General features: G+C 35.7%; 4 protein-coding genes across 21 annotated transcripts in view; 1 reads left to right on the top strand and 3 right to left on the bottom strand.

The window, feature by feature from the left end:
- The window catches only part of tnk2b (tyrosine kinase, non-receptor, 2b), a 203,551-nt gene extending 202,990 nt beyond the window's left edge, over positions 1-561 (bottom strand). Inside the window, exon 1 of the mRNA XM_059502262.1 lies at positions 299-561. The gene's annotated coding sequence lies outside the window, so the exon portion shown is untranslated. The remainder of the gene's footprint in view (positions 1-298) is intronic.
- Positions 562-2,227: 1,666 nt separating this feature from the next.
- On the bottom strand, positions 2,228-15,069 carry tfr1a (transferrin receptor 1a). 2 transcript variants are annotated; one of them, XM_059502283.1, is made up of 18 exons: positions 14,981-15,069; positions 12,330-12,380; positions 11,764-11,998; positions 11,431-11,611; positions 11,114-11,336; positions 9,888-10,010; positions 9,710-9,805; positions 9,483-9,622; positions 8,564-8,733; positions 8,344-8,463; positions 8,100-8,185; positions 7,411-7,474; positions 7,265-7,332; positions 7,075-7,145; positions 5,384-5,468; positions 5,051-5,278; positions 4,774-4,926; positions 2,228-4,242 (listed from the first exon to the last, which is right to left on the bottom strand). In XM_059502283.1, the coding sequence occupies exons 2-18, from the start codon at positions 12,360-12,362 to the stop codon at positions 4,000-4,002; spliced, it is 2,319 nt and encodes a 772-aa protein (XP_059358266.1). In that variant the 5' UTR covers positions 12,363-12,380; positions 14,981-15,069; the 3' UTR covers positions 2,228-3,999. The 2 variants fall into 2 exon arrangements, with proteins under 2 accessions (XP_059358266.1, XP_059358267.1); XM_059502284.1 differs by having other exon boundaries at positions 12,330-12,377; positions 14,981-15,068.
- A 5,206-nt stretch (positions 15,070-20,275) lies between these two features.
- Positions 20,276-21,009, top strand: ncbp2as2 (NCBP2 antisense 2 (head to head)). The gene is made up of 2 exons (XM_059500948.1): positions 20,276-20,365; positions 20,454-21,009. The coding sequence occupies exon 2, from the start codon at positions 20,461-20,463 to the stop codon at positions 20,773-20,775; it is 315 nt and encodes a 104-aa protein (XP_059356931.1). The 5' UTR covers positions 20,276-20,365; positions 20,454-20,460; the 3' UTR covers positions 20,776-21,009.
- Positions 21,010-23,279: 2,270 nt separating this feature from the next.
- Positions 23,280-27,376, bottom strand: part of dlg1b (discs large MAGUK scaffold protein 1b) — a 181,761-nt gene continuing 177,664 nt past the window's right edge. For all 17 annotated transcript variants that reach the window (XM_059502265.1, XM_059502267.1, XM_059502266.1 and 14 more), the window contains 4 exons: positions 26,960-27,132; positions 25,983-26,092; positions 25,619-25,710; positions 23,280-24,956 (listed from right to left, as the gene is read on the bottom strand). In XM_059502265.1, the coding sequence (XP_059358248.1) occupies positions 24,850-24,956; positions 25,619-25,710; positions 25,983-26,092; positions 26,960-27,132 (482 nt within the window). In that variant the 3' untranslated portion in view covers positions 23,280-24,849. The remainder of the gene's footprint in view (positions 24,957-25,618; positions 25,711-25,982; positions 26,093-26,959; positions 27,133-27,376) is intronic.

Raw genomic sequence — 27,376 nt, 5'->3', positions numbered from 1 at the left:
AAACATGTAATAAAAACTGAACGCATTTTGCCAAATCTCAACCATCTGAACACAGGTAAAGACACTAAGTTACTAGACTGAGACTGAATCAATCTTTTAAGCCTGTAAAGACTTTCCTAACATGCAGGTGAGATCTTGAGATCAGCGCGAGGACCGAGATACGAGGAAACGTTAAAACAATTTACTCTCTTAATTTGTGTTTATCTGTTAAATTCCACGCCATTGTGAAACTTATTTTTACAGCAGCGATAAGTAAATTGTTAGAGTAATCCGTGTTACACACTCTTTTAAGTCCTACCTGTCAGACTCGGTGTTCACTCGATAACGCCAGGTGCCTGGTGACTGAACAGAACTTCACTCTATGTTGGTCCTGGGTGTATACGGCAAAGTTCAACGGAGTTCTAAAGTTGTATAAATTTGTTTTAGTGTGTAATATGCTTTGCTCTATAGCTGTTTTCGGTTTCTCGCTGATTTCTGCCTCGCGTTTCTGTCGCTAAATTAACTTAGAGCAGAAATCTAGCGTCATTACTCAATTTCACTCGCGCTCTATACATGCTCGTGGTTCTATTGACAACCCACTCTTAAAGAGACAGGACTCTTTAATTATGACGTCACCCCACACGGCAATAAACAACCATAATAGCTAACTCTAAACTTAATTTTAAACTCTACATTTTTAACACCAGATAACTGGTATGGTTTTAAGTTTGTGTTTAATCTGTTTTATTTCTATAGGCTTAGGGCAAGACGTATTTTGCTTTTAAAACGCACCTATTACTATAAAGCCTATCGCCATCAGGCTGTTTAAAGAACGAGGGAAAAATCAATTCGACAGCTGTTAAGATGTGAGCTAAATGTACAGATCATCTCGCTTATGTCAGTCATACGATATTCAACGAGAATTCTGCAAAGTACTCTAGTTCTACCATGTGGTCATTTGAAGAATTGCAAACAAGTCCATGGTACACTCAAACACTGGAATACGATTTTATAGTGCAAGGAAACATCGTGTGTGCATATTTAATAAATTTAAAATCATAGACATGACCTAGGACGTCTACGAGTGTCACTGTCTACTATTTGTACATATTTTCTTAGACTTAGCTGAAAGTAACCAGCTTCTAAATGAGCATTTATTTTATTTTACCCTTTTTAACTGAATGAAATCATGTTATTTTGAGAATCATTTTTAAGCAAAAACATATTTAGCAAAGCATTTGTTTTATTATTGTGGCTTGCCATTATACATGATTACAAATTGTTTTTAAAACATATTTAGCTATTATTTGCTCAATTGAGTCAGATGTCCAGGTTAATATTTGAGGTTCAGTAAGTGATAAATAGAACATAATTTTAGTGTCATTTAGTCAGCAATCTTGGATAAGAATTGGTGTAAATTATGCCACGGTTAGGTAATTTAAAAAATAAAAATAAAAAAGAGCTTACACAGATGTCACAATAGTCTTGACAAAGGAGTTGTTCAAATTTTTTATTAATCACTTGCAGACTTATCATAAAACTGAGAATCAGCACACTTGCAATGCTTTAAACCAATTTTGTCTACAACAAAACTACTTCTGACATAGCATTCTTCATAAACATGTTTTAAGATATGGATATACATAGACAATCATAAAACTGCAAGTCATTACAGAGTATTGTTAGAATACTCTTTAATCTCCATTTTCATCTCTTCCACGTATATATGTGTGTGTGTGTGTGTGTGTGTAAATAGGACCTGTACAGGACCTATTTTAAAGTCTTACATGACATGAGTGTTTCCCACTTTTGAGTGAAGTGACATTCAGCCAAGTATGGTGACCCATACTCAGAATTTGTGCTCTGCATTTAACCCATCCGAAGTGCACACACACAGAGCAGTGAACACACACAGACACTGTGAACACACACCCGGAGCAGTGGGCAGCCATTTATGCTGCGGCGCCCGGGGAGCAGTTGGGGGTTCGATGCCTTGCTCAAGGGCACCTAAGTCATGTTATTGAAGGTGGAGAGAGAACTGTACATGCACTCCCCCCACCCACAATTCCTGCCGGCCCGGGACTCGAACTCACAACCTTTCGATTGGGAGTCCGACTCTCTAACCATTAGGCCACGACTTCCCCACAATTGCGATTCATATTGACAAGTCTTCTGACAACCATGGTATAATGATAAACAGATGACACTGGCATCAAAAGGTGAACATTAAAACCAATTAGCTGAATAGTTTTGTAACTTAATCTCACTTTGATTTGCAAGTAAAACAGCAAGAGTGAAGTTAAATACAAACAAAGAAATTAAAGAAGAGGAAAAAGAAAAAGTATTTTAAAAGCTTTATCATAATCTACAAGGCACAAATAACAATACCCCAGAAACAAAAGAACTATGAAAACCGAACAGAAGTGAACAGAACAGAATCCCACGACAGGATCTTACAGAGAATGTTTCTATAAATTACATTTCTGATGGGATCCTCACCCACTTCATATTAATTAATCCAAGGCTAAAGTAGGTAAAAGCACTACACGCTAAATGAAAAACTGACAGATTACATGACTTACAACAGATAACTACTATGGTAAGAGTGTGTGAATATAGATGATTTTTTACATCATGGGAAACAACGTTCCCAATAATTACATCCACATCACAGTGAAATATGAGGGGCACTGCCCTCGATATCAACACATCGGTAGGCAAAAACTACCATCATCTTCGCATTATGGAAGGCACTGCTCCCGATAATGATTCTGGATCAGGTATAACATTGATTAAAAAGGAGGATGCCATAGACTGATACATACCAGTAACTTACTGATTTTTTTAATTATCATTTAGGAAATACAATGTAGTCTGTGGTCATATCCTTTGAAAACAAGGTTATCTCCATAGCAGATGCTGCTTTCTCATTTCGACAGTATAACTGTCATAATTATGGAAGGCACTGCTTCCGATAATTATACATTTGTTAAAAAAGGCGTTACAAAATGCTATTTATAGTGATCCCTGTCACTGATAAATAAAAAACTAATAAACAGAATTTCAGGGCCACATAGGAAAGCCTCTTTCTATTATTTGACAAAATTGACCTGAAGAGCCCCTGAAAAAGTTGATCCAACCAGAAAATTTGAGAAAATACTGTGCTTTACGAGGTGTTTTATGATCACAGGTTAAGTCGGGATACAAACATTTAAATGTCAATGGCTGATTGTTTAACTGGAGTCTGTATAAAAAACCCTCTAAATCAGTGGTCTCAAACTCAATTCCTGGAGGGCCACTGCTCTGCAGATTTGCTCCAACCCACTCCAAAATCACACCTGCTTGGAAGTTTGTAGTAATCCTGAAAACCTTGATTAGCTGGACCAGGTGTGTTTGATTAGGGTTGGAGCTAAACTGTGCAGAGCTGTGGCCCTCTAGGAATTGAGTCTGAGACCAATGCTCTAAATCCAGAGTGTTCAGATATTATGCAAGAAGTTCTTTAAAGGAGTCTGAAAATTTTGAAAATAACAAACCAGTAACACATTCCCAATTTGTATCATCTAAACTAGATCTCAAAGAAAAACTTCCTCCAAGAATAGAAATTCTGGTTTATCTACCTTGATGTCAATCAAACCCCTTATGAATAATGATCTGTGTGGATTCAGAATACAAAGTATAGCACATGAGTGATATGAGCTACTTTTTTAATATTTTATGCCCTTATGTCTTTTTTGAAGTTTGATAGCTCCAATAATTTCATGGAAAAGAATGACTAGTACATTCTTCAAATATCTTCTTTTGTGTTTCACAAAAGGGGTCTGGAATGACATGAAGATGAGTAAATAATTACACAAATGTTCAATTTTTGGATAAACTACTTCTGTAAATACTGATGTAAACCACTTATCCTAAATTCATGTTAATAGAGCACCAAAATCATTTTCTGCTTTAATTTTCCTTTTTTCCTTGAGTGAAGGTTCAAAGTTATCACAGTTAAAGAGGTGAGCTGAATCTGCTTGTCTAAATTTCATTATCCATATCCCATACTTCCCCTGCCAAGGCATTTGCACAGCCCTGGATGGTCCAGGTGGCAAGAGCAAACTGATTCTTGAATAGGTCAATGTCAGCAGAATCAAGCCCTCCTTTAATGGCTTCAAGGTGATCCACCAGAGCTGCCAGAGTGTGTGATCCAGAGCCCAGCAGAATGTGCCGGAATAGACTCTCCCGTGGAGACACATAGGGAGAGAGAAAACTGCCTTCCACCTTCAAACAGACACATCATGTTAAACACAGTATAAAACAGCAGAACTACAGACAAACTACAGCTGCCGCTGTTTATAAGGTTGTACATCCCAAGAATGCAATCTGAAAAAATCTTTCAAAGCGTTTTAAGGCTGGCATTTTGTTGCTTTTAGTCCGTCTATTAGCTTTGAGGAACTATATACTGTATGCTGTTGCACCCCAGTTGACAAAGTATATGCTTAGCCATTGCACTCCTTTAATATGTATCTAACACAATTACTTATTATATGCATTTCAAATGTATCTTTCTGTTCTGAGAAAGCGAAACAGAACTATTGATGATTTATCATCATATCCCAAATCAATAAAATGTCCTTCTTCCTAAAACCACTTGCTTTTAACTATCAATAGCAGCAAATCAGAAGCAAAGGTTATAGGATATTAAAAAAAAAAATATTGTAAAAGCCATTTGATATATTCCATCTCAGTTTCCTTTATCAACAGGAAATGTGTCAACACAGGAAAGAATGATACAGCTTGACCATTTTTTACCCTCATAATGCGATTGTTGATGATGCGACACTGCTCCATGTCATCAAGATCACTGTTCCGGATGGTGGAAATAAGAGCGCTGGCAGCACGATCGTATGACCCCTGAGCTGAGAGAAGCCACTGCATCGTCACAGTGGAAGGAAGGCGACCCGACTTTAAAAGATAAATGCAGAAAGTTAATTTCATCTCCCTTGAGCCTTTACAGAAATTCATCAGACATCAAGCTTAAGAGAGCTTCCTTTAGGAGCCGCAAAAAGACACAACGACATTGACTCACCATTTGTCGTGATTCAACTTTAGACCTGATTTGGGACACATAGTTGCGGATGACGCCGGTATACTTTGCCACGTTCAGCTTGAGCAAGTGGTCATGTACCAGCCGAAGCGTAAAGAGTCCGACCACCTCACCTGCTGCCTTGGCAAGTTTCAGGGTGTTGTAGGAAGTGTACCGTTCCAGATTTTGATCCGTATCCTCAATAGTGCCAAAAGGGTATGCTTTTGCACTCTGAAACACATCAGGAACATGATTACTTCTTTTCATTATGAAACAAACTGCACCTGAATCTATTTCACGTTATTTTGAGAGCTTCAGTAAAACCTTGATACTTACTGAAGTAAATCGAAATGAGAGTGAGGGGATGCCAGAGAAGGTCTGGAATGGATAAGCAGACTGAGACAAACCCATAGGCTCCATTCTGTGTGGAAAAAAAAGGAACCAAAAAATTATATGGATATTCTACATATATAATTAGTTTGATCAGAATGTGTTTAACAGCTTAAAAGTGTTGTTGTTGTTGTTGTTAACAAAATCTAAAAGGATAAAATATTTTGTTAACTGAAATGAAGCAATAATAAAATAAAATATAAATATTCGCTGAAAAACCTTAATTTAAAATGTACATTTTCAGTTGAAGCATTAATATTAATAAAAGATAAACAGATACATTTAAAGTAATAAAATGTCAAAAGTACATAAAACTTACTATAACTTAAACTAAGTCCATTAAAAAAATCTGAATAAAAATAGTATAAAAGTATAAAATAGTAATATAGTATTTAAATAATACTAAAAATAAATAATACACAGGTCCTTCGTCACATGAAATTACAATCAAACTGTGAAGCATGTGTGACCCTGGACCACAAAACCAATCTTAAGTCAAAATTATCGATTTTTCTTTTATGCCAAAAATCATTAGGATATTAAGTAAAGATCACGTTCCATGAAAATATTTAGTAAATTACCTACAGTAAGTATATCGATACTTAATTTTTGATTAGTAATATGAATTGCTAAGAATTCATTTGGACAACTTCAAAAGGCGATTTTCTCAGTATTTAGATTTTTTTTTGCACCCTCAGATTCCAGATAGTTGTATCTCAGTCAAATATTGTCCTATCTTAAAAAAAAAATTGACACTTAAGTTATGTTTTGTGGTCTAGGGTCAAATATGAGAACTGTTGGGAATGTTACTTTAAAAATGTAATTAGTTATAGTTACTCACTACTTGTTCCAAAAAGTAACCGAGTTAGTAACTGAATTACTCTATAATAAAAGTAACTCGTTACCAGGGAAAGTAACTATTTGCGTTACTGTTTAAAAAAAAGTTTCTATATGTCAAAGAATTTGTATTTTTTTTTAAATGAGTAGAACAGACAGGTCTTCGTTCATAACTTTCGATATTTATTGCACATCAACAGACAGTTTTATCCTGCACTTCAAGTATTATCTTTGTAAGAAAAGTGTTTTTTTGGCCACTAGCTTTGTAGATGCGTGTGTCGTTGTGAGATGCTTCATTAAATTAGAGTTGCTTACAATGGATGTCGACAAAGTCTTTGCTCCTGGACATAATGTACACATTACATGCACGTTCTTGCCTTTGACCACAATGAATTTGAAGTAGTGCTTATATCTCCACCTTGAAAATGCCAATTTTTCATAGGATTGCTCCTGACTCGCCATCTCTGCTGCGAATCTCTGTTTAGCTGTTGCGTGTGTGTGACTGTGTGTGTGTGTGTGTGTGGCGCCGCTGGCGCGTGTGCTGGCATGCGTGTAAAAACACTGGCTCTGCTTGGCTACTATGAAACATGACTCTGCCTTAGCCAATCATAATCGCTTATCTCGTTATTAACCCACCTCCTCACTAACTGTGTGTTAACATGTTAACAGCATTGTAATGACGTGAAAAATAATTAATTAGATTACCCCGTTACTGAAAAAAATAACGTCGTTACCTAACACCGTTCTTTTAAACGGCGTTATTCCAAACACTGAATATAAGCAGTCAGGGATGAACTTACACAGACTTCTCCCAACTGGATCCAGCAAACTGTTCATGCAAGGATTTAGTTGCATCAACTGGAGATGAGACCTGCATGGGGGAAAAGTTTATTTCTCTTTTTAGGACAGACCAAAAAAAAAAAAAAGGTTTCTTTTTTTTCAGATTATAAAAAGATTGGTGCTGAAGATTTAGCATTTGTGATACATCACCTGTTTCATAGTGCTCTCTAGTAACTCATACAGCAGTGGACTGGCAGCTGCTTTGAAAGTGTCAGAACCTAAAGAGAATGTCAGATGATCAGCATCAACTCAAGATCAAAGTTCTTCCATTCCTCAAGAAATTACTCTTTACAAACCTGAAATAACTTCATCAAGGCTGACATAAGAAAACATTTTCAAATTCAGGGAGGTCAGGTAGCCCTGAGGGTACAAAAACACATATATTCACAGATTTACAGTAACTGCTGAATGCACAGGCTTTTAAACTTTATGCTAACATACTACAGTACTCTTACCATTTCTGCAGTATATAGTACAGTATGTGTATTAAGATATATTCTGTATATTAATTTTTTTTACTAGATCTCAAACGAAAATATATTTTGCACAAAATTTAATATTTGCAAGATGATATGAACTATAATGCAATGTGATGATGTAACAGTTTATTGTTAAATCATCCCCAGTGTTTAAATCACTATTTCTTTTTAAAAATAGTAGGCTATACACTGCCTATTTAAAAAAAAAAAGTGATTTAAACACTATGCAGTTTTTACCAACTAGTACTCCAACCATCCATACATACTGCAATTAAATACAGTAAATATTTATAATTAAAACCTATATATTTTCGAAGGACTTGAAGTCTGTTTTAATATTGATAAGAAAGGAATGGAAATATGTATGATTGTTGGTTTAAGATACTGTATGTACATTCTTGTTATTTACTTTTATTTGTGTTGGTATTATTATTTGTTGTTGTATCATACAAACATCTTTAAAATGGTTATTGTTTAATAGAAAGCAGCCAAAGATGCATTCATACCTCCAACCACTCAGTGGCCCCAACACTGCCAAATTCACCAGCACTCCAGCTAGCGAAAATGATGCTCCTCTTTGGCTTGAATCCATCTTGGAAGAAAAAAAAGATGCACTTGAAATGAACAAATATATTCTTAATTAAAAGTTAACATATACATATATATATTTTTTTTTTTTTTTTTTATATATATATATAATGACATTTATCTATGCATTTAAAAAGACATCCTTGCTTGTACTTAATGTACCATTCTTGATCATATCTGTGATCGTTCTGGCCAACTCCACCAGTAAACTAGTGCCAACTGTGCTTCTGGCATATCCAGGGCCCCATGCATCTCGCTGGGCACCAATCACCATATAACGATCTAAAGCACAGGAAAACCAACTTAAGTCATCAGTGACCTGGACCAATTAATTTTTTGATGTACACAGCTGTTTAAACCATAGTATAACTGAATATAGTACCTTTATCCATATAACCTTCAATGACCCCAAACACATTGTGGATTTTTTTCTGAATAAGGACATTCTTTACTTCCACTGTAATAATGTCGCCATCATCACCGAGTTTGTACATGGTATCCCGAAGCATCCCATCACTCCAGGCATCAGGGGAAGTCCGACCACCTAACTTACTGTTTGAGGGGAGAAGCAAACAAATGTGACAAACATGTAAATACAGGAAATATTAACAAAGCTCATTGACAGAACTAATGAATTTTCTGAATCTTCTGATTAAAATGTAAGTGGTGCTTGCACTAGCTGCAAACGTTGCTGCCAGGATGCTAGGGGCGATCTGGGTGAGCTCCAAGACTGAGTGTTTTTAAGTGCATTGTTGCATGGGGTTGATATATAGATGTTTTGCATGGTTACCACTGTATCTCGTTGCTGGCTCAAGTAAAAAAAAAAAAAGCCAAACATTAAGCATTCTTAAGAAAATATTGCTATAAAAAAGGCTTTTTTCTTATTATTTTCTAACTAAATAAAGTTAAGAAAATATATTGTATTCCCAAAAACATTTCTAGAGAATTGTCATATATTTTCTTTCAAAACAGGAACTTAAATGACCCAAAAAAAATAAAAATCTTAGAATTATTGTAAATAACTTCTTAAAGTTATAATAACCTCCAATTTGTCTTAAAGCCCAAATTTTAAGATGTTTTATATAGATCTATTCAAATATTAAGCATTTAAACTCTAGGTAAGTATAATATATTTGCAAATGTACCATTAATGTAAAGAACAATGATCGGTCATGCTTAATCGTGATGTGCCTTTTTGCTGAATCCGCAATTCAGTAACAACACAACAAGTCAAATAGGGACAAAACAGTAACAACAATAGTGACAGTACATAGCAAGAGAAATGAATGACACAACAGCACCTCATGATCTCAGTAGCCTGTCTTATGGTTATAGTTTGGGCCGGAATACTGGGCAAGCCAGAGGACTGAGCCGGGGGAAACTGGGTATGATTGAAGGAAGGGAATCCTGGAGTGTAGGGATCCCCAGTGCCGAGATGGACCTATGAAAAGAGCGTTTTAAAAGATCAACTGTACATTGACTTCTAAATGCACTACTATTCTGATAAAATAAAGGTTCCATAACTTACATGGCCAAAAAGAGCAGTGTCCACTTTAATATTGTAGTTAACAGGATCTGGATAAATTAGCACAGCACTAGCATTCAGGCTAGCAGCATTAGCAACCTGTATTATCCAAATAAAAACAAAAGGATAAGTAAATATCAATAATAACTGTCTTAAAATATTAACGTGTGAGAGAACCAACCTTTTCAGCAAAACTTAAGAATCCAGCTCTAACCAAGACGACCTTTCCATTTATGTCAACATTTAGCTCTTGCAGGCGCCTGAAGTCTTCTGCTCGTCCATAATGTGCATACAAAGCTGCACCCTATACAACACAATAAATAATACAGAACAGGATGAAATGTGTTATTATACACCGAAAACATATCCTTCTACTTCAACTTGTATCCCAAATATATTCACATTTTAATCCCAGAAGTATAACGTTCTTTTTTCAGTGGAACACAAACTGAAATTTTTAGAAAAAATATTATGTTAGTCCATATAAATGCAAGTGGATGGGCCCTCAAAATTTACGCATCAACAACTAGGCAAAACAAACACAACCATACAACCCCACTTTAAAGGAGCATTGCGTAGGTTCTGAAATTTCTAACCGTTACTGACACCAGTGGCCGTTAGAGGAACTGCAGCCAGTCTCATGCTCGTTCTCAGTGCGCACGCTCTTTTTTTTTTTTTTTTTTTTTTCTTACGAGGAGTGTCCGTGGGTGTCTGAATTTTACTGGAGGCTGGTCGCTTCTTTCCATCCGCAGAGTCCATTTGAAAACACTATTGCCGCTGCTTACTACAATAGCTGGCGTGCCGTACGGTTGTAAGCCCAAGTAGACGAGAACGTGCATGACGTCACATTTTGTGAATTTTCGCGCCAATTCGGGCCCGACTCCTCCACACACAATTGAGCCTACATGCTGATTTAGGCAACCGTGGTGGACAGTCGAGGTGTCATTCTTTTTTTTACATCATGGTTGGCTCATACATGTACGAATGAAAACTCTATCTTAAAGTTTTTTTTTTTTTTTTTTTAAGTAAAAACCTCCACATAGCTCCTTTAAAAATCAATATCTGCTGAAGTGAAATGATATGAAGTGTGTGAGAGAGAACACCTGAAACACCTTGTGTGTTTAGAAACACATTCGTTCTGCTCAGGTGCAATTTTGCTCTCCCTGATTATTTGGAATGTAATAATTACAAGACATTCTCAAGAAAGTTACAACTTCTCTCAGAGTCGAATTTTTAACAAAAGCTATTTTTTATTATTTTACCTAACCTAATCCTGCAGGAGCCTCTAATTTTAAGACTTTAGATGATTTGGAAAATTGCTCACGAGTTGTATGAACTACTTTTATGATACCTTTAAGGTGTTTTTTGTCAGCTGGTTGTCAACATACATTCATTTTCAAAACTAACCTGAATTGTTTTAAGTGCACTGTATGACAAATAGCCCTCGGTTGTTCCCACAACGTTACCACGGAACAGGACTCGGTTATTTGAGGAACCAGGCTCATGGATTTTCACATAGTGCTCATCGGTCCAGGTGCTCATTCCAAAAGTTTTGAATTTCCCCATGATTTTATTAGCAAGTGCCTCATCTCCTGTGCTTCCTGCCTGGTGACTGGCACTAGAGAATTCCCTACAAGGAGGAAAAATAGAAAGGCAAAGCATCTTTAATTTGAATACCTGCTTATCTTTTTGGAAAAAGCAACAGTGCAGTTGTGTGTATTTACTTGAGGTTGCTGTTAATGTTGCTGGTTGTCAATTTCTTTTTCAGCAATGCCCTGAGATCACTCCAGTCCAACGAATAAACTGCTTCTGCTTTCACTGGGGCAATCTCATTAAAGACCGGACAATCGGACTTGATTTCTGTTTTGTCTGTGCTTCTATTAGACATGTAACCAATGAGGTATCCTGAAAGACAAACATATGATTTGTTTTTGTGCATAGAAATTATTCAGTTTAGTGGTCATTGTACAAAAACATCTGACCAATCAGAATAAAGAATTCCATAAGGCCACATAATAGGCTTGAATTATGTGTTCCACTGAAAAATAACTGTTTACCAATAATGAAAAGGATGAGAATGCCAATGACATATCCACAGATGATTTTGGGAGAACGCTGGTTTAGTTTGCTGGGGTAATATGGACCATTATGTTGGTTTGTGTTTTCCCCAACACCGTTAGCCTCCGCTTCATCATCCATGTCAGATGAGAGCTTCATCTCCACATGGCTGTTGTCACCCTCCATGTTCTGGGTCAAGTTAAAGCGAGTGTAGGAGCGCGGCTCCCCATTGAACTGGAAAAATACAGATTACAAGACACCATGATAAAATACTGTCCTGGGTTCTCCTCACTGTAAGAACACTTAAAAGGCTGGTTGTGTTTAAAGTCATGAGGTTTCAGATTTTCTCATGAATATTGAAGGTTTTCAGCACAAGTAGTAAAACCAAGTAGTGATATCAGGAACAGATTAAGTTAAATTTTCAGTTAAAGTGCCTAAAAATCTTCTTAACATTTAAATCTCAGCAGTCACAGATCTCATGTCAAAAATTGTGCTTGCTTTGTGACCTCTCAAATGGTTAATGATTGGTTCAGATTATTAATTTGTATAAAAAAAAATGTCTTACGATTTTTGAAATTGTTGTCCTGGCTTGATCCATCGTGGCCTCAAATAACTGCTGCAAGAGAAACAGAACTGTTGAACTTTATATCTCAGGGAAGTAGATATATCATAATCATGAAACAAAATTAGATTCCTTGTGTCTAAAAAAGGATGTTATCTTAAACAGAGATATTGTATTGTAATGCTGGTTAAGGTGCACTGATATGGTCTTGAACTTTTATCTTAACTTGACACCTGTGTGTGTCGGCGCAGCATCACACTTTTCTGTTACATATATCATTGTGGAAAGACTCTTTTCAACAGGGAAGATTATCAGTGAACATATCACTTCATTATCAGACTTCGTTATGATCATATGTCTTCAGAAGGCTTGTATTATAACATATTGGTCATACTGATCACATTTTTGGGAAGTGATAAATGATTTATTTTATTTTTATTTTTTGTAGAAAAAATATAATGTAGATTTTTTTTGTTAAATGTAGATAAATTCTCTATCTGCAAAAGTTAATCCTGACAGTAATCATGTACATTTTCTGTAAACTATTTCTTTAAACTAGGTTGGTGGTGTGATAAAATTATTTTTAAATAAATTTCTTATGTATGTATGTATGTATGTATGTATGTATGTATGTATGTATGTATGTGTGTGTATATATATATATATATAATTATGAAGTTTAAAAAACATGACTATGGACTGAAAGATATCTCAAGGACTACATTTATTTTTTCTTAGGTTGAAGGTAACAAGTTAATCTAATAATCTAAAGCATAAGAGAAAAACACTGCAGGCAAGATAAACATGCATCCTTGAGATAGTCTCTTCCAACAGATGAATAACAAAAAGGGTAATAAACACTACATTTCAAATTTGTTGAGAAATAACTAAAGGCATTGAAGTACACATAAAAAAAGTCACACTGAAGCAATGCACCAAACGTGCTCTGCGAACTTGCTTGGACACATGCAAGCTAGAGATAGGAAAAAGAACTGGGGCTACACCCTACCGGGAAAGAACGTGCACACAATCATATCAAACCAATCTTCATGTCCGTTAGGGCCTGACATGAAACCCTTACTGTCTTCCTGAGAAACTGCACTGTCTGCTGGGCTCCTCAAGGAAGGCCCACTAATCTTCATTCCTTGTCTGAGCAATTCTATAGGCAAGTAAGCCCTAGTTCTTACCTATTTACTTCTACATGTTATAATGGGAACAATAAGAGCCAAATACACCTCTAGACAATTGGAAACGTATCATTTATGCCTAAAAAATAAAAATAAAAATAATAAATAATTGCACTAGGAGAGAAAGTAAGCTTAAGTGCAAGCACCAAGGGCAAGCCAGTCACATTTTTATAATGAAAAAAAGAAACTCTCCATGAGCGGCTTTATAATACCAAATAATTTCATAAAGTGCTGGTTTAATCCATTCAATACACTCAGAATTTAAATTACTATCTGAAGCTACTTAATCATGTGACTATGAGCCACCGTCTCTTGAATATTTTTTCTGAGAAGTAAATGGATGAAATAACCTTGTGTCATTTACTCACATTTATAAATAACCTCTGTAGATGCACGTTATAAATGCACAACTGCATTTGTCTGACCGTCAAACTATTTTGAATCATAATTAACGTTCCCAAGAATTCCAGCCATTGTTGATTAATCTTTACAGAACTGGCAAAGAGGATTAAAACCTCACTGGAGAAAATCATGTGATGGTCACACACTGTGAAAACATGGTAAAAATGTTTTGCTAGACAACTTTTTTTTTCAAGTTAAATTAAATATTAAATATGAATTCATTTTGTAGGGTCAGATCAGCTACAATGAAGTAACAACTGCACATTTTCTCATAAAAGATTAAAATCACCAAAGATTTTTGCAACACTTCTTCTTCTTCATCTTCCGCTTACGCAAGCAACACTCAATTTTAATACTAAAAAAATAAAGACTCCTGCAATGTAAATATTGATGCAGTCAATGTAATAATGATACTTAATTTAGACAGATGAGCATGGTAACAGGTGACACGCACAACCCAAAAGGACTGGGGTTAACTGAGAAGGACAAGTGTTCAGAGATGACCCTGAAGAAAATGTCACATCCATTTGCCAGCAAATCACAATGCAAACATTTTCTATTTAGTTATAGCTACTAAAACAATAATTTGAAAATTCTACTTTAAACACAACATTATTACTTAAGTTATTAAATACTGATATTATATTTATATTGAAACTAAAAACTTTTAAGGTCATTTAAATCATCACCAAAAAAGTTAGGAGCTTATTTTGTTACTAATCTAATCGTAGAAGTGAAACAATCACTATCTAATATCAGTTTGACACAATCTGCGTGAAGGTCAGCAGAGAGGGGTTTGCAGAGCATGTGCATGAACTCGCTGAAGTCAAATAAAGGCTAAATCTAGTCCGCACCTGCTCTGTACAAGCAGCTGTCATGCGATTATTATTATTATCATTTCACTTATACAACAAATTGTGAGGAATATTCCAAACTGGAATAGTTGAAAAAAAAATGTCTCAGAAAGAAGTGCAGCGCTACTCTTAAAGTAGAAATGGTGCGCAATCAACATTCAGAAGCCAATGCATTTATATAAGCAGACCATGAAGTGTATGATGATCTTACCAATGCTCTCAAGCTCCTGCCTCACTGAAGGCGAAAGACACAACCACCTCGAGCGCAGCACACACACATAATAACCTTGGAGACCCTGTGAGATTGCGATGTGCTCCTATTGAAGGAGGCGGGTGCTTTGGTGTCACTTCCTGTTTTCTATATTAGGAAATTATTTATTAAGTATGTCAATCGGTTCAAGTGCTGACGAAGATTTACTTTTTATTAAATACTTTGTTTTCAATTTAGCCTAATCTAGAATTTTCATTTACATTCTGAGAGTATTTAGTATAAAATGTGGTACTGTGAAATTACATAAAAACTAGTAAAACTAATATATTTATGTGTATCGCGTGGAGCTGGTTAATATTGTTCATTGCGTGTTTATTGCTATACAAATTAATTATAAAAACGTACTATATGTAAAAGACAGGGTTATGTAAAGTGTCTTCTACCACATAAAAAAAAAAAGATTTTAAATATTCTTATTTTTTTAAGTAATGAAAAGATTGCTTTATTTTCAAAGTGCCTGCTCAGCAGACTCACACACCAACATCTGTAACTGAGCGGGCAGAAGAAGAACATCTGGGCCAAAGTAATCTAACCTGGGAGACATTTTCCAGGAGGAGCTCAGGAAAGTAAAGGACAGAACCAATGTGGGTTTTCTTCTAAATGCAGCAGCACCTGTGAAAATACTGTGAATAATATGGTAATTCAGATGTTGGAGAGGCTTTATTCTCTGACTGCCACACAGCAGAAAACGTGATGGTGTCATGTTCATCAATACACTGATTAATATTTGAAATTATAAAATGTAATCAATTAGCAATAAGCATGTTTAAGCTTCTGCTTAGACAAGTAAAATAAAATGTATGGTGTAAAATTGATCATATTAAAATATTCAGTTCAGACTGCCCCCCAAAACAATTCTCTTTTAAGTCGAAACATCTTCTGCCATGAGGAGTCACCATGATGTTATTAGGTCTAGCTCAAGAGCACAGTGATAATATGAGAACTGCAACCACATTTTTCTGTATCGATTTGTATGCCAAACATTCATTTTGAAGCATCTTGGAGACATTGCCACAGTTCTTCTGGATTAAGTCTGTCTCAGTTTGTTTTGTTTCTTCATGTTATACAATTTATTTATTAGTTTATTTATTTTTGTGGATATCTATATTATTGCTTGATTATTGTTTAGAGTGACTTATGTTTCATAAGTCTCTTTTGTTGCTGGTATTAAGGTAAACCCCATTGAGCCCCCCCACCCCATCCCAGACTCAAAAGCAGGTTTCTTTAAATCAATCTCAGACACAATGGGTGGTCTATGATTTATGCCTCTATAATTAACTATCGCTGTGGTTTAGAGTGAATCCCTCCATTTCTGGTGCTCAGCTGAGCCAATTCTTCCAGCTTTTATAAACAGCCCATGCAAGATAACTTATTTTTTCCCTCATGATTATAATCACAGTAAAGAAATGTTATCATTTACTTTTTCAGTGAAATTCAAGAAAGCTGTAACAAATGTTTGGTGAGCTTTCAAAGTGCTTTATTTCTTTGCAGCAAGTTTCCACAGAACAAAAGGACACTGAAATGTTATTTATGTGTACACCAAAGCTTCATTACCATGGTCTTTTTCTTGTACCAAGTCTCTGAATTCGTTTCAGTAAATCACTGATATACAGACTTTGTAGTGCCCTGCTGTTCAACAGCAAGCTGGTTTGCGTTTCTCATTTCTTCACCCTTTCCCATGAAATAAAATTCATGTCCCAACAAGCACTTCTGACACTCTCACGGTAATTCTTCATTCTTGAAAAGTGAATTCCATTTCTGCCGTTAGACAAGCAGATCAATAGAGAAATTCTCAAAAACAAATACTCCCACTGCTCTGTTTGATAGTAAACACTGCTGCAGAATATGTGAGAGTATTGAGGCAGGATATCAGAGGATGAACCCGTCAGAGAAACTCATAACAAGTCTCACCCACATCCACCTGTGCAACATTCACACAATGATCACATAAACATCTGCCCACAAATCCTGGACCTGCAGAGCAACACATAAATGGTTTTCATTCCCCATCTGAGGTTGTCTGCTGGTCCTGAAACAAACCATAATTATGAGGAATTATTCATTTTCAATGCATACAGCATTTGAAAGAATATACTATAGGGAGAAGTGAAATATATAATGTTGAGTAAAATACCATTAAGTAATATAAGAAGAGTCTTAGAAAAAAAAGAGGGATGCAAAAATGTAAATTTTGTATATGAAAATAAATAGAGCATGATAATTATACATTCTTTTCATGTATGATAGCTTACTACACTTTTGGTTCTAATGTCTGGTGCTCTGAGAAACCACTCTTTCTTAACTAAACCATTAATTACACTCCCTTTTTTGCTGTATGACACGTGCGACTAGTTTAAGGCTAGTTTTGTCTCTTGTCCTGCATGTGATGCACAGCTGTGGTGGACTCTTTTCAAGGCCTTTGTGTTCTGGATATGAGCACCAGACACAGCTGACATGCTGCAGAACGCCATGACCTTCAGTTTCAGATCCTCGCCATGGCCGCACACCTCAAATATGAACATTTCCTACAGCAGCTGCACACACGTTTTTGCACACAATTCTTTTGCACGTCTTTCTGGTGCGGCACACACCCAAGGCCTGAAAGGACTTCCTTACTTTCTCAGAAGATCCTGTTATCAGCGTCCCACACACAGGGGGAGAGGTCTGGCACACAACGAGAATGAGATCAGAGAGAGAGAGAGAGAGAGAATAATGGAAGAGATCCGCTTTGCCCTTCTCTGACCCCTTGATATAACCACCTCAGCTGCAGTTTTCTCATATTGCAATCTAATCTATTATTTAAACAGCAGATGTAGCAGAAAACAATGCAGCTCTGACTAAAAACTACCCTTGCATGTGGCTACAAAATTGAAATTGAAATTCATTATTTTATGGTGCAAGTTTGAAAGCTCCAGTAATTTAATGGAAAAGAGCCACTGATGCTTTCTTCAAAAAATGTCTTTTTGTATTCCACAGAAGAAAGTGAGTGGAAAATGAGAGGATATTCTTTACTTTTTCTTAGAGGGTACAAGTGACAAATTCAAGTGTGGGAAGTTCAAGCACTTAATTGTTTGAGACTATCTTTACATTAACATCTTATTCTATGATAAAAAGATTATGGACTGAAGAAACAGTGTTGTTCGGTCAGTGTGTTATCTGATAGGATATTTTGCTGTTAAGAACATTTCAATTTCTTTATGTTTGGTTTGGTCAAAGGTGAAGCCATATGAGTGTTTCACTCACAGCAGAAAGTGTTATTGTTACAGTAAATGTGAGACCACAGTGACATGCTGTAGCTTCACATGGAGCTTAATGGAAAGTGCATGTGAGTATGTCAATACAGCATTGCTCAATGGTAAAATTATTCTTATTTAAAGGTTTTCCTCTTTGGCTATGGCAGATGAAGTAGGAAGTAGTGCACTTCCAGCATTCAATCACACTGTCTTTGTTTTCCTCACACATGTACATTAGTTTTTTTACTCCCTATTTAGCTACGCCATTAAAAGGGCACTTTTAACATGAAATAAATACTTTACTTTAAAGTATATTTTAAATCTTTTAAACTGTTTTAATAATCATTTATCATGCTTATAAGAAGTGCACTTATTTGCTTTGCTAACCAACCTACTAAAGCCCTTGTATAATTTTAAATATAGCATGTTATTCAATTTTACATTTAATATTAATATATCTTAAATATACTAAATTGAAACTTCATTATTACAAATGTGTATCATTTTATCACAAATGTGTTACAGATATATTTAGATTCATTACATACAAGTTTAAATAGAAATTACATTTAAGTATAGTTTAGTTACCATTTTACATTAAGCAGTACACTTCAAAGATAATAAAAGTAATTATGAAATTACATATACATTACATGTACACAGTCTTAAGAAGGTAAAAAAATGCATGCTTAACTAATTACATTATGAATTTAAACAAATGCATTTTCTTTTAATCATAAATTACATGTAGTTAAATGTCCGAAAACTTTACATTAATTTCAAAACTTGCAGTATATCCTCCTAAAGCATAGTTATTTTCATAAAAAAGATTAAAAGATTTTACATTTTTAAATATTTTCAAACTTAAAAAAAAAAGTATTTATTTTAATTTTAACATTTTTGTTCAAAAACAAGACTATGCCCCATTGAATTTCACCGTACAAAAATATATTTTGTGCTCCACACAAATCATCTGGTGGATATTTTCATAAAAGTGAAAAAAGGCCAAAGCCATTGTAATGCTATAAGGCGTGAAGAGCACTGAGCATGAAGAAAACAGTGAAAGAAATGATTTTTATATAAACAGGTTATAATTTAAGGACAACTTCACAAGAACTGTTATGAGATGAAAGCCTTAAAATAAAGATGGCAGATAAACTCTGCTTCCGTCAATGCTGAAAAAGTGTGTTCATTAATTCGGCCCACTTCAACGTAAAAAGACACCCCCAAGGATGATGCAATTCCCATTAGAAGTGAAGTGTACTTGGACGTGTGTGCGTCGTGCTGACAAGTGTTTCTAGAAGATACACTATCAGCTCTCTACACACTGAGATCACAAAGACAGCTTTTTATCAATGAAAGCATGGTCCTCCAATGCTAAATTAAATACTTCAATTAAATTGCTAAAAGGATATACCAATATATCTATATCTATCTATCTATCTATCTATAACATACTTTATATATATAAAATATATATATATATATATATATATATATATATATAAAATATATATGTATATATATATATAGAGAGAGAGAGAGAGAGAGAGAGAGAGAGAGAGAGAGAGAGAGAAGGAGACTGTGTGTGTGTGTGTGTGTGTGTGTGTTTAAAAAATGGTTTTAAGTCAGTAATTTCTATCTTTTGCTGTAGTGTGACAGTAGGAAATATTACTTTACATTTCCAAACATTCATTTTGAAGCATCTTGGAGACATTGCCACAGTTCTTCCGGATTAAGTCTGTCTCAGTTTGTTCATGTTATTCCAGACAGACTGATGATGATGAGATCAGATCTCTGTATGGAGCACTGGCTGCTGTCAGACTCCTTGTGCAATAAAAAATCTCACTGGATTATTACAATTAATGGCAAAATGAATGTTTGAAAATGTAAACTGATATTTCCTATTGACATACTACAACACAGATAGAAAAAAAACGGACTTAAAACTAGTTATTAGCTGATGAAAATACTAAAATGTATTACTCCCCGAGCCTGTAGAGGGCACTGTGGTGTGTGTAAACGGCACCATGTCGCGTAGAAAAAGACCCGCTCAGTAGCGTGCAGAGTAGTCGATTGGGGACATTTGAAGGTAATGTGTTGTTTACCTAAGAAAATAATATATACTAAATGTAAACATGATTAATATCAGTGAACTCTAACGTATATAATTGTGACAGGTTCAAAATGGTGCTGCGGCGGATCTTTCATGCTTTGATAAATAACGCTCAAGTAGTAGAGAAGCTCTCGGAGTCTCGACCCATCAGACGCGCGGCGCAGATCACGGCCTACGCCATCGCTAAAGCACAAATCGCCGGGAAAGACGCATCGACCAAGCTGCTCAGATCCGACACTTTACGCCAGATACGCGAGGAGACGTCAAAAATGCCCAAGGATGTGGAAGAGTTGGGTCGGAGAGCTACTAGACTGCGGGATACGTTTGTAAAGGATGTGAAAGAGGGAATGAGAGACGCCAACAGACGGATAAAAGACAGAAAGTGACTGAATGAGTGAACCCTAACGTTATTTTAAATGACGTTATTACGATTCCACTTGTGAATACGAGGACAGCGTTATTAAATACTATTTAGAACGTTCTACTGTAAGACTGGGGTTTTGTGGCCCTCAATTAACTGAATTAAATGAACTGTAAAGTCTCTGAGTGTTGGTAATGATGCTTGAATGACTGTATGTAAGTGCCTTGTTGTTGTGAAATAAATGGAGGATTTGCAAGTAGTTACGCCAATTTATGGACAACATTTGAAGCCAGATTATTAAATGAAAACATTTTAAACCTACAAAAATTTTGAGCTCGAAAATTTGAAAGACTCGAGAAAATTTGAAAGACTGAAAGACTCGAGTCAGACTGAAGTAGCAAATTTTAGGACTTGCTTGACAAATATTCATAAAAGACTTGACTTTGACTTAGCCCCCACCCCACCGTTTTTACATGCAAATATAGCCTAAATCCCAGCACCGACATTGTTTTTATCTTGTGTATTTGATTTCATTAGACGATGTCATAATTATGAATCAGGATTTTTGTGCAGATTAACATCTAACGGAGAGCTGGTAATCTTAATGGGCCGCTGTCGGTCACTATTTCATATTCATCCCGTTGTCTTACAACAGAAACAGACAAATATACCAGTGAAAACAGCTTTATCGTTTGTGAGCAGTATTAATTTTTTTTTCTTTGGCAAGTGGAATGCATTGTAAATGGTTATTCACTGTTTATAAGTAAATGTCAGCTTTTTTTGGCAGTAGCATGTGTACAGTAATGTCTAATACTTGGTCTTCAGTGTTACTCTTTGAGTGAAAAGCACATGGATCATTTATGGGGATGCATGAAATCATACAGTTCACTAAACTTCACATTCACTCACAAATATTAATAAATCATCTCTCTTCTCTCTCTCCCTCACACACACACACACTCAGTACACAGATTAATAATGTACATTATAAACAGGTGCAAGGTTTGTGTGATTCAATTCTGAATATTTTTTCTTGTTATTCTTTTGTTAAAAAGGAAGGATCTAACTTAAAGGAATACTCCACCCCAAAATGAAAATTTTCATTACTCAATTACCCCCACACAGAAGAGCATATGCAGTTTGAGTTTAGCTCATATTCTCCAAAATTGTACTACGCTGATGTGTAGAGACGACTTGTTGAATAAAGTCGTTATTTTTGTTTTCTTCATGTACAAACAGTATTCTTGTCACTTCATAACATTACGGTTGAACCACTGATGGCAGATGGAGTATTCTGACGATGTCTTTCATACTTTTCTGGACCCTGACAGTGTAACTTACTTGGCAGTCTATGGGACAGTCACAGGCCTCCTGGTTTTCATCCAAAATATCTTAAATTGTTTTCAGAAGATGAAAAAGCTTTTACAGGTTTGGAACGACATGGGGGTAAGTGATTAATGACAATATTTTCATTTTTGGGTCGAGTATCCCTTTAATGATGTGTTCATGTCCCATAAAGGTGAATTCTGTTTGAAGAATGCCATTTAGTAGCATAGAAAACATTTTACATGAATCTTTTAATACTTTTTCTTCAAGTTTGAGGCATATTGAAACCACTGTACCAAAATACTTTTCATGCTTTTATGTTGGACTAATTTCAGTTACATTTACATCTTAGGCTATGTAGTTTTAATTTTTATTTATTTTTGTTGTATTATCAACTCAGCTGTATGTGGACACTTTTTGAGTAGAAAGGCATATTGCAATTTTGTTTTGTTGCAAATAAAACTCCCATAGTCCATGACTACTCTAGTTTTAAGTCGTTTTAATATATTAATTCAGTTAAATCATAAAAAAAAAATTGTATGACTTGCTTGAACCAAGCTACGACTTGAATTGCTTGACAAAAGCAGTGACTTGACCTGATTCTTACAAAAATTTACTTGGACTTGCTTGAGACTTGAAGGTTAAGACTTGAGATTTACTTGTGACTTGCACATTGCACATACTCCCACCTCTGTTATCTGGTTCAGGTGTATTTGATCACAGTTGGATCCAGGGTTGGAGAGCCCCTAATTAATCATTAATTCACAAAAAAAAATAGACAAGACAAAATAGAGCAAGCGTGTTGGAAAGTTCTGTTGTCATTTACTCACCCTCATGTCAATCTAAGCCTGTATTACTTACTCTTATTTGAGAGTAAAATAATTTTATGAATGTCAATAACCTAACAATTTTAGTATATAACTTCTGTTATACAGCATTCAGTTCTCAAAAATATCTTTAATGTTCCACAAATTAAAGTAAATCATACAGGTTTGGAATGGCATGAAGATAATTAAAAGTTAATTTTATGTTTTTGAGTCAATTATCCTTTTAAGGTGCCATATGGCCTAACAAAATAACAGCTGTGACAATCAACATGACAACTTTTCAGAAGTGCACCGATGTGTACAGCTAGACAAAATAATGTTTGCCAATCTCACACCTTATAAATATACTTCAGGCCTTGATCTCACACCAGCACTGTGCTGTATGAGAAAGATTTTGTTTTATTTTTCTTGAATTAGCCATTCTCTTGTTCGTTTTGATCAATGGAATGAAACAGATCAGTAGGTTATTTACATGTTTCTTTTTTCCAGTCCCAAAATGTCCCCAAAAAGCAGAGGTGGTGAGGTGGTAGAACAAGCAGTCTTCGTATACAAAATAATCATGTCATAGGAAGAGCAGGCGAGACCCCCTCTCTGACGGGTTTAGAAAAAAGGAGTCTCTGTGGAGCTTCTAGCTGGATAACATCAGCTCTGCGCAAAAGCTTCGTCAACCCTGTGAGACGGTTTGTGTCTGAGAGGGGGACGGATAGAGCGTTCTTCTCCACACATGACGACTCTGATGTAGCACTCTTAGAGCAGATGATGTTGAAATGGTGAGCAGAGGAGAGGAAGAGACAGAACTAGCTTCAAATAGCATATCAATCATCCGCTAGGCTGTTTTCTCCACATTCCCCTCACTGCCCTGCATCTTGTCATTTGTTTCAGTTTAGGAAAATAAAGGGTGGTAACAGAAAAAGGGGAAAAATATATTCATACTATATCATTTAAATCTCTTGCTCTAATATACATTTTACGATGTCAAGAAAATAACTCCCATCATAATAGTGTTTAAGTAAAGCTCAATACAGACTTTTATTATAACAAAATAGGCAGTTTATGGAGGGTTAAATATCTGTTAAGATCTCATTGTACAATAAATTTCTTCCACATATGCGGTGGCATTTTATTGCCTCTTAAAAATATCAGTTCCTTACAAATGGCAGACTTTCCTAAATGTAAATCAAAGTGTTGAAAACACATACTTTGTGTAAGACACTGATTGTAGACTCCGACATTCTAACAGTGGCGGCACACGTCTCACATCTGTGCAAAGGGACATCATCTAAACACAATGGCTCCATAACGCAGACAATCAGAATGAGGAGAACAATAAGCATGCCAATACAACAGTCAAGGGAGAGGTAAATCAAGAAAATCAACAACGTGTGGAACATACGGGTCTATGATGGAAATGAACAATGAGGAAAAAAAGGACTGAAGAACACCTGGTCTTAGAAGCTACAACGTGCAAAGTTTTGCTTTTTTGTGTGTTTCTTATCATTGTAATGAATCCGATGCCTGAGACTTGAGCTCCATGTTACCATTTCCAAAAAAAAAAAAAAAAAACAATAGAGTGGGTAAAATGAAAAGAGACTTGTCAGAAAATCCAGATCGCTGTCTTTGTCCTTACAAAGTAACCTCCCTTAAACATTAAGGAACTGTACCGTTTCCAAACCCCTGGTAAACATGCTGGTCTGGCATAGCTTTGCTTTCTGTAAGCATGGAAGCAGTAAAGATCTGAGGAGGACAGATCATCTTCTCTTGAACTATAAGTAGGAGGTGAAGATATAGGACTGAACAGAGATTGAAGTATGCTGGATTAAGGAATTAATCTGTTGAGTGAATTCTGTCAGATGGAGAATCCCATCTGAGATTACCAAAAAGAAAAAAATACAGAATCAATAAATAAACCAGGCAGAGAAAGGGGGATGATAAACTCCTGAAGGCGTTCAAAGTTTCTCCTTGGACTGTACCCATATGTATGGCCCAGACTGTTCCTCAATTATCTGCTTTACTTGATCGTAGATCTCTTCCAAAGTGTCCCCTTGAACAATAGCTGCAATGCAGAGATGATCACAGTGAGGAGACGATGACGAGAAGATAATAACACACAACAGTCACACAACCCAAGATTTGAGCTTCTAAATTATGGTTTACAAATACAAAATATGTTTAAATATGCATTGTTTATCTTCATGATCTTTCATTAAAATTTCAATTTGTCTGGGCATTTATACTCATGTTTATCAGTGCTGTCAAATGATTATTTGCGATTAATCACATCCAAAATATAGGTTTTTGTTTACATAATATATATGTGTCTGTACTGTGTATATTTATTATGTATATATAAATACACACACATACAGTTTATACTTATAAAAAAAAATCTATATTAAATATATAATATAAATTATATGCATGTAAATATATACAAGTAAATATTTTCTAAATATATATACTGTATGTGTGTGTATTTATATATGCATAATACTATACACAGTACACACACAAATATATTATGTAAACAAAATCTTTTATTTTGGATGCGATTCATTGTTTGACAGTGCTAGTATAAATATAAGGTAACACAAAGGTCAGATTCTCTTAGCCATCCATCACAATGAGTAAAACCAAAGAAATGGTTCTGATATACAACAAAATAGAGCGTGGCTTTAAAAAAATAGCTCATACAGTATATTAGAGACACAAACAGACCTGTGAAGTGCTCCATGAACTCCTGTTCCAACTTCATGGCTCTGTCGTATGTCTTCCTGCCTTGTTCCTCTGTCAGTCTTTTATTCATCTCCCTGAAGAGAGACCAAACAGCATTACAGCATGCATTTTATATCAATGTGCTTGCAGGAGACAGAAAAAAAACTTTTATGGATAAGTGATCCTTGCATACTAATCTATTTTGAGAAAAATCTATTTAACTGCACCCCAAAGAGTTTGACTGGGTACAGTTTACAGAATATGACACAATGGCAAACACTGTACACTGGTCATTGATATTGTGACATTGTTTTTAATAGACAATGATCTTTGTAAATACTAGTTGGATTCCTTGTCTTTTACTTACATGATGTTCTCCATTGATTTTGGTTTGATGAAAATAGCGATGGGGTAAAGCACAGCAACTTGCAGTCTCTTTATGGCATTGCCTGATACATCTAGAATGCAATGTTTGCCCTGAGGAGAGCAAAGACAGTGTTTCCATACAATAAGCAATAAGGCTGCATGTTATGCATTACAGTCCTGTGTTGTCAGCAGTTGTATCATGCCTATTGTGCCTATTTCTCGTGAAACAATACTAAGCTCTGTTCCTTAACAACACCTTATGTAAACATTGGGTAATGGCATTCAAATCTTTTCCTTGTACATGTAATCTTGGTAGAATTAGGGCCTTATCATACACCCAGGCACAATGTGGCACAAGGCATGGCGCAAGTGTTTTTGCTAGTTTCAACCTGACGCATTTCTAATTTAGTTTAAATAGCAAATGCATTTGCACCCATGGGCATGCTGATCTAAAAAAAGAGGTGTGTTCAGGCGCATTGTTGGCACGTTGCTATTTTGATGAACTGAAAATAGACTGCGCCATAGACCAACTCAAACCTGGTCTAAAGTCTGGCACAATATTTGTTCTTTGTTATTTAAAGAGCATGTTAGTGATATGCGCCTATAGGCGGGTGCACAACACGTGTACACTTTACTTATTACACACAAAGGGACGCGCAGCAGCACACAAACATTTTTAAAAATGAAAAATTATATTCCACCATGTAAATTACAAAGCTGGCATGGTGCGAGCACAACTGGCTTTTAAAGGCGGTGGTTTATTGCACGTTATGCCCAAAAACACCAATTTCTCATTTAGAGAATAGGGACGACTCGTTTAGACCATGTGCCCAAGCAAGCCGACCGTTTTCCCATCATTAAACTAGCAAAAGTGGATTCAGACAAGCTTTGAGTGCACCTGTGCCATGAGCTTTAGACCATGCACTTAGATGGTTAAAATAGGGCCCTCAGTGTTGTTAATAAAACACTGGATCTCACCTTTTCTGCCACCTCTCTGACAGACTGCACACTGGTTCCATACAGGTGACTGTTGTACTGGCCTGCCTCAATGAACTTGTGCTCCTGTATATCTTTCTCCATCTGCTCTCTAGAAACAACAAAGTGGTAGTCTCTCCCGTCCACCTCATAATCTCGCTTCGGCCTTGTTGTATCTGAGACAGAGAGCAGCATATTTTACAGGTTATGCTGCCATGGTTATAGCAGAATTACCAAATGTAGTTTACAGGTGTTTGACGATTTGTAGTTTTAAATACAAGTATATGTGTATATGCATTAAATCCTGATAGCGGCTGCATCTATTCTGCCCTATGACTTTTCCAGGTTTTTAAGATTTACTAGATAAGGATTAGGACAAGGATTTTTGAAAATATTTTTTGCAATCTATACCTGATTTCA

This window comes from Carassius carassius, chromosome 20 (assembly GCF_963082965.1).
Source record: "Carassius carassius chromosome 20, fCarCar2.1, whole genome shotgun sequence".
In the NCBI taxonomy this organism is placed as follows: Eukaryota; Metazoa; Chordata; class Actinopteri; order Cypriniformes; family Cyprinidae; genus Carassius; species Carassius carassius.
This window is presented reverse-complemented; position numbering and strand designations above follow the sequence as displayed.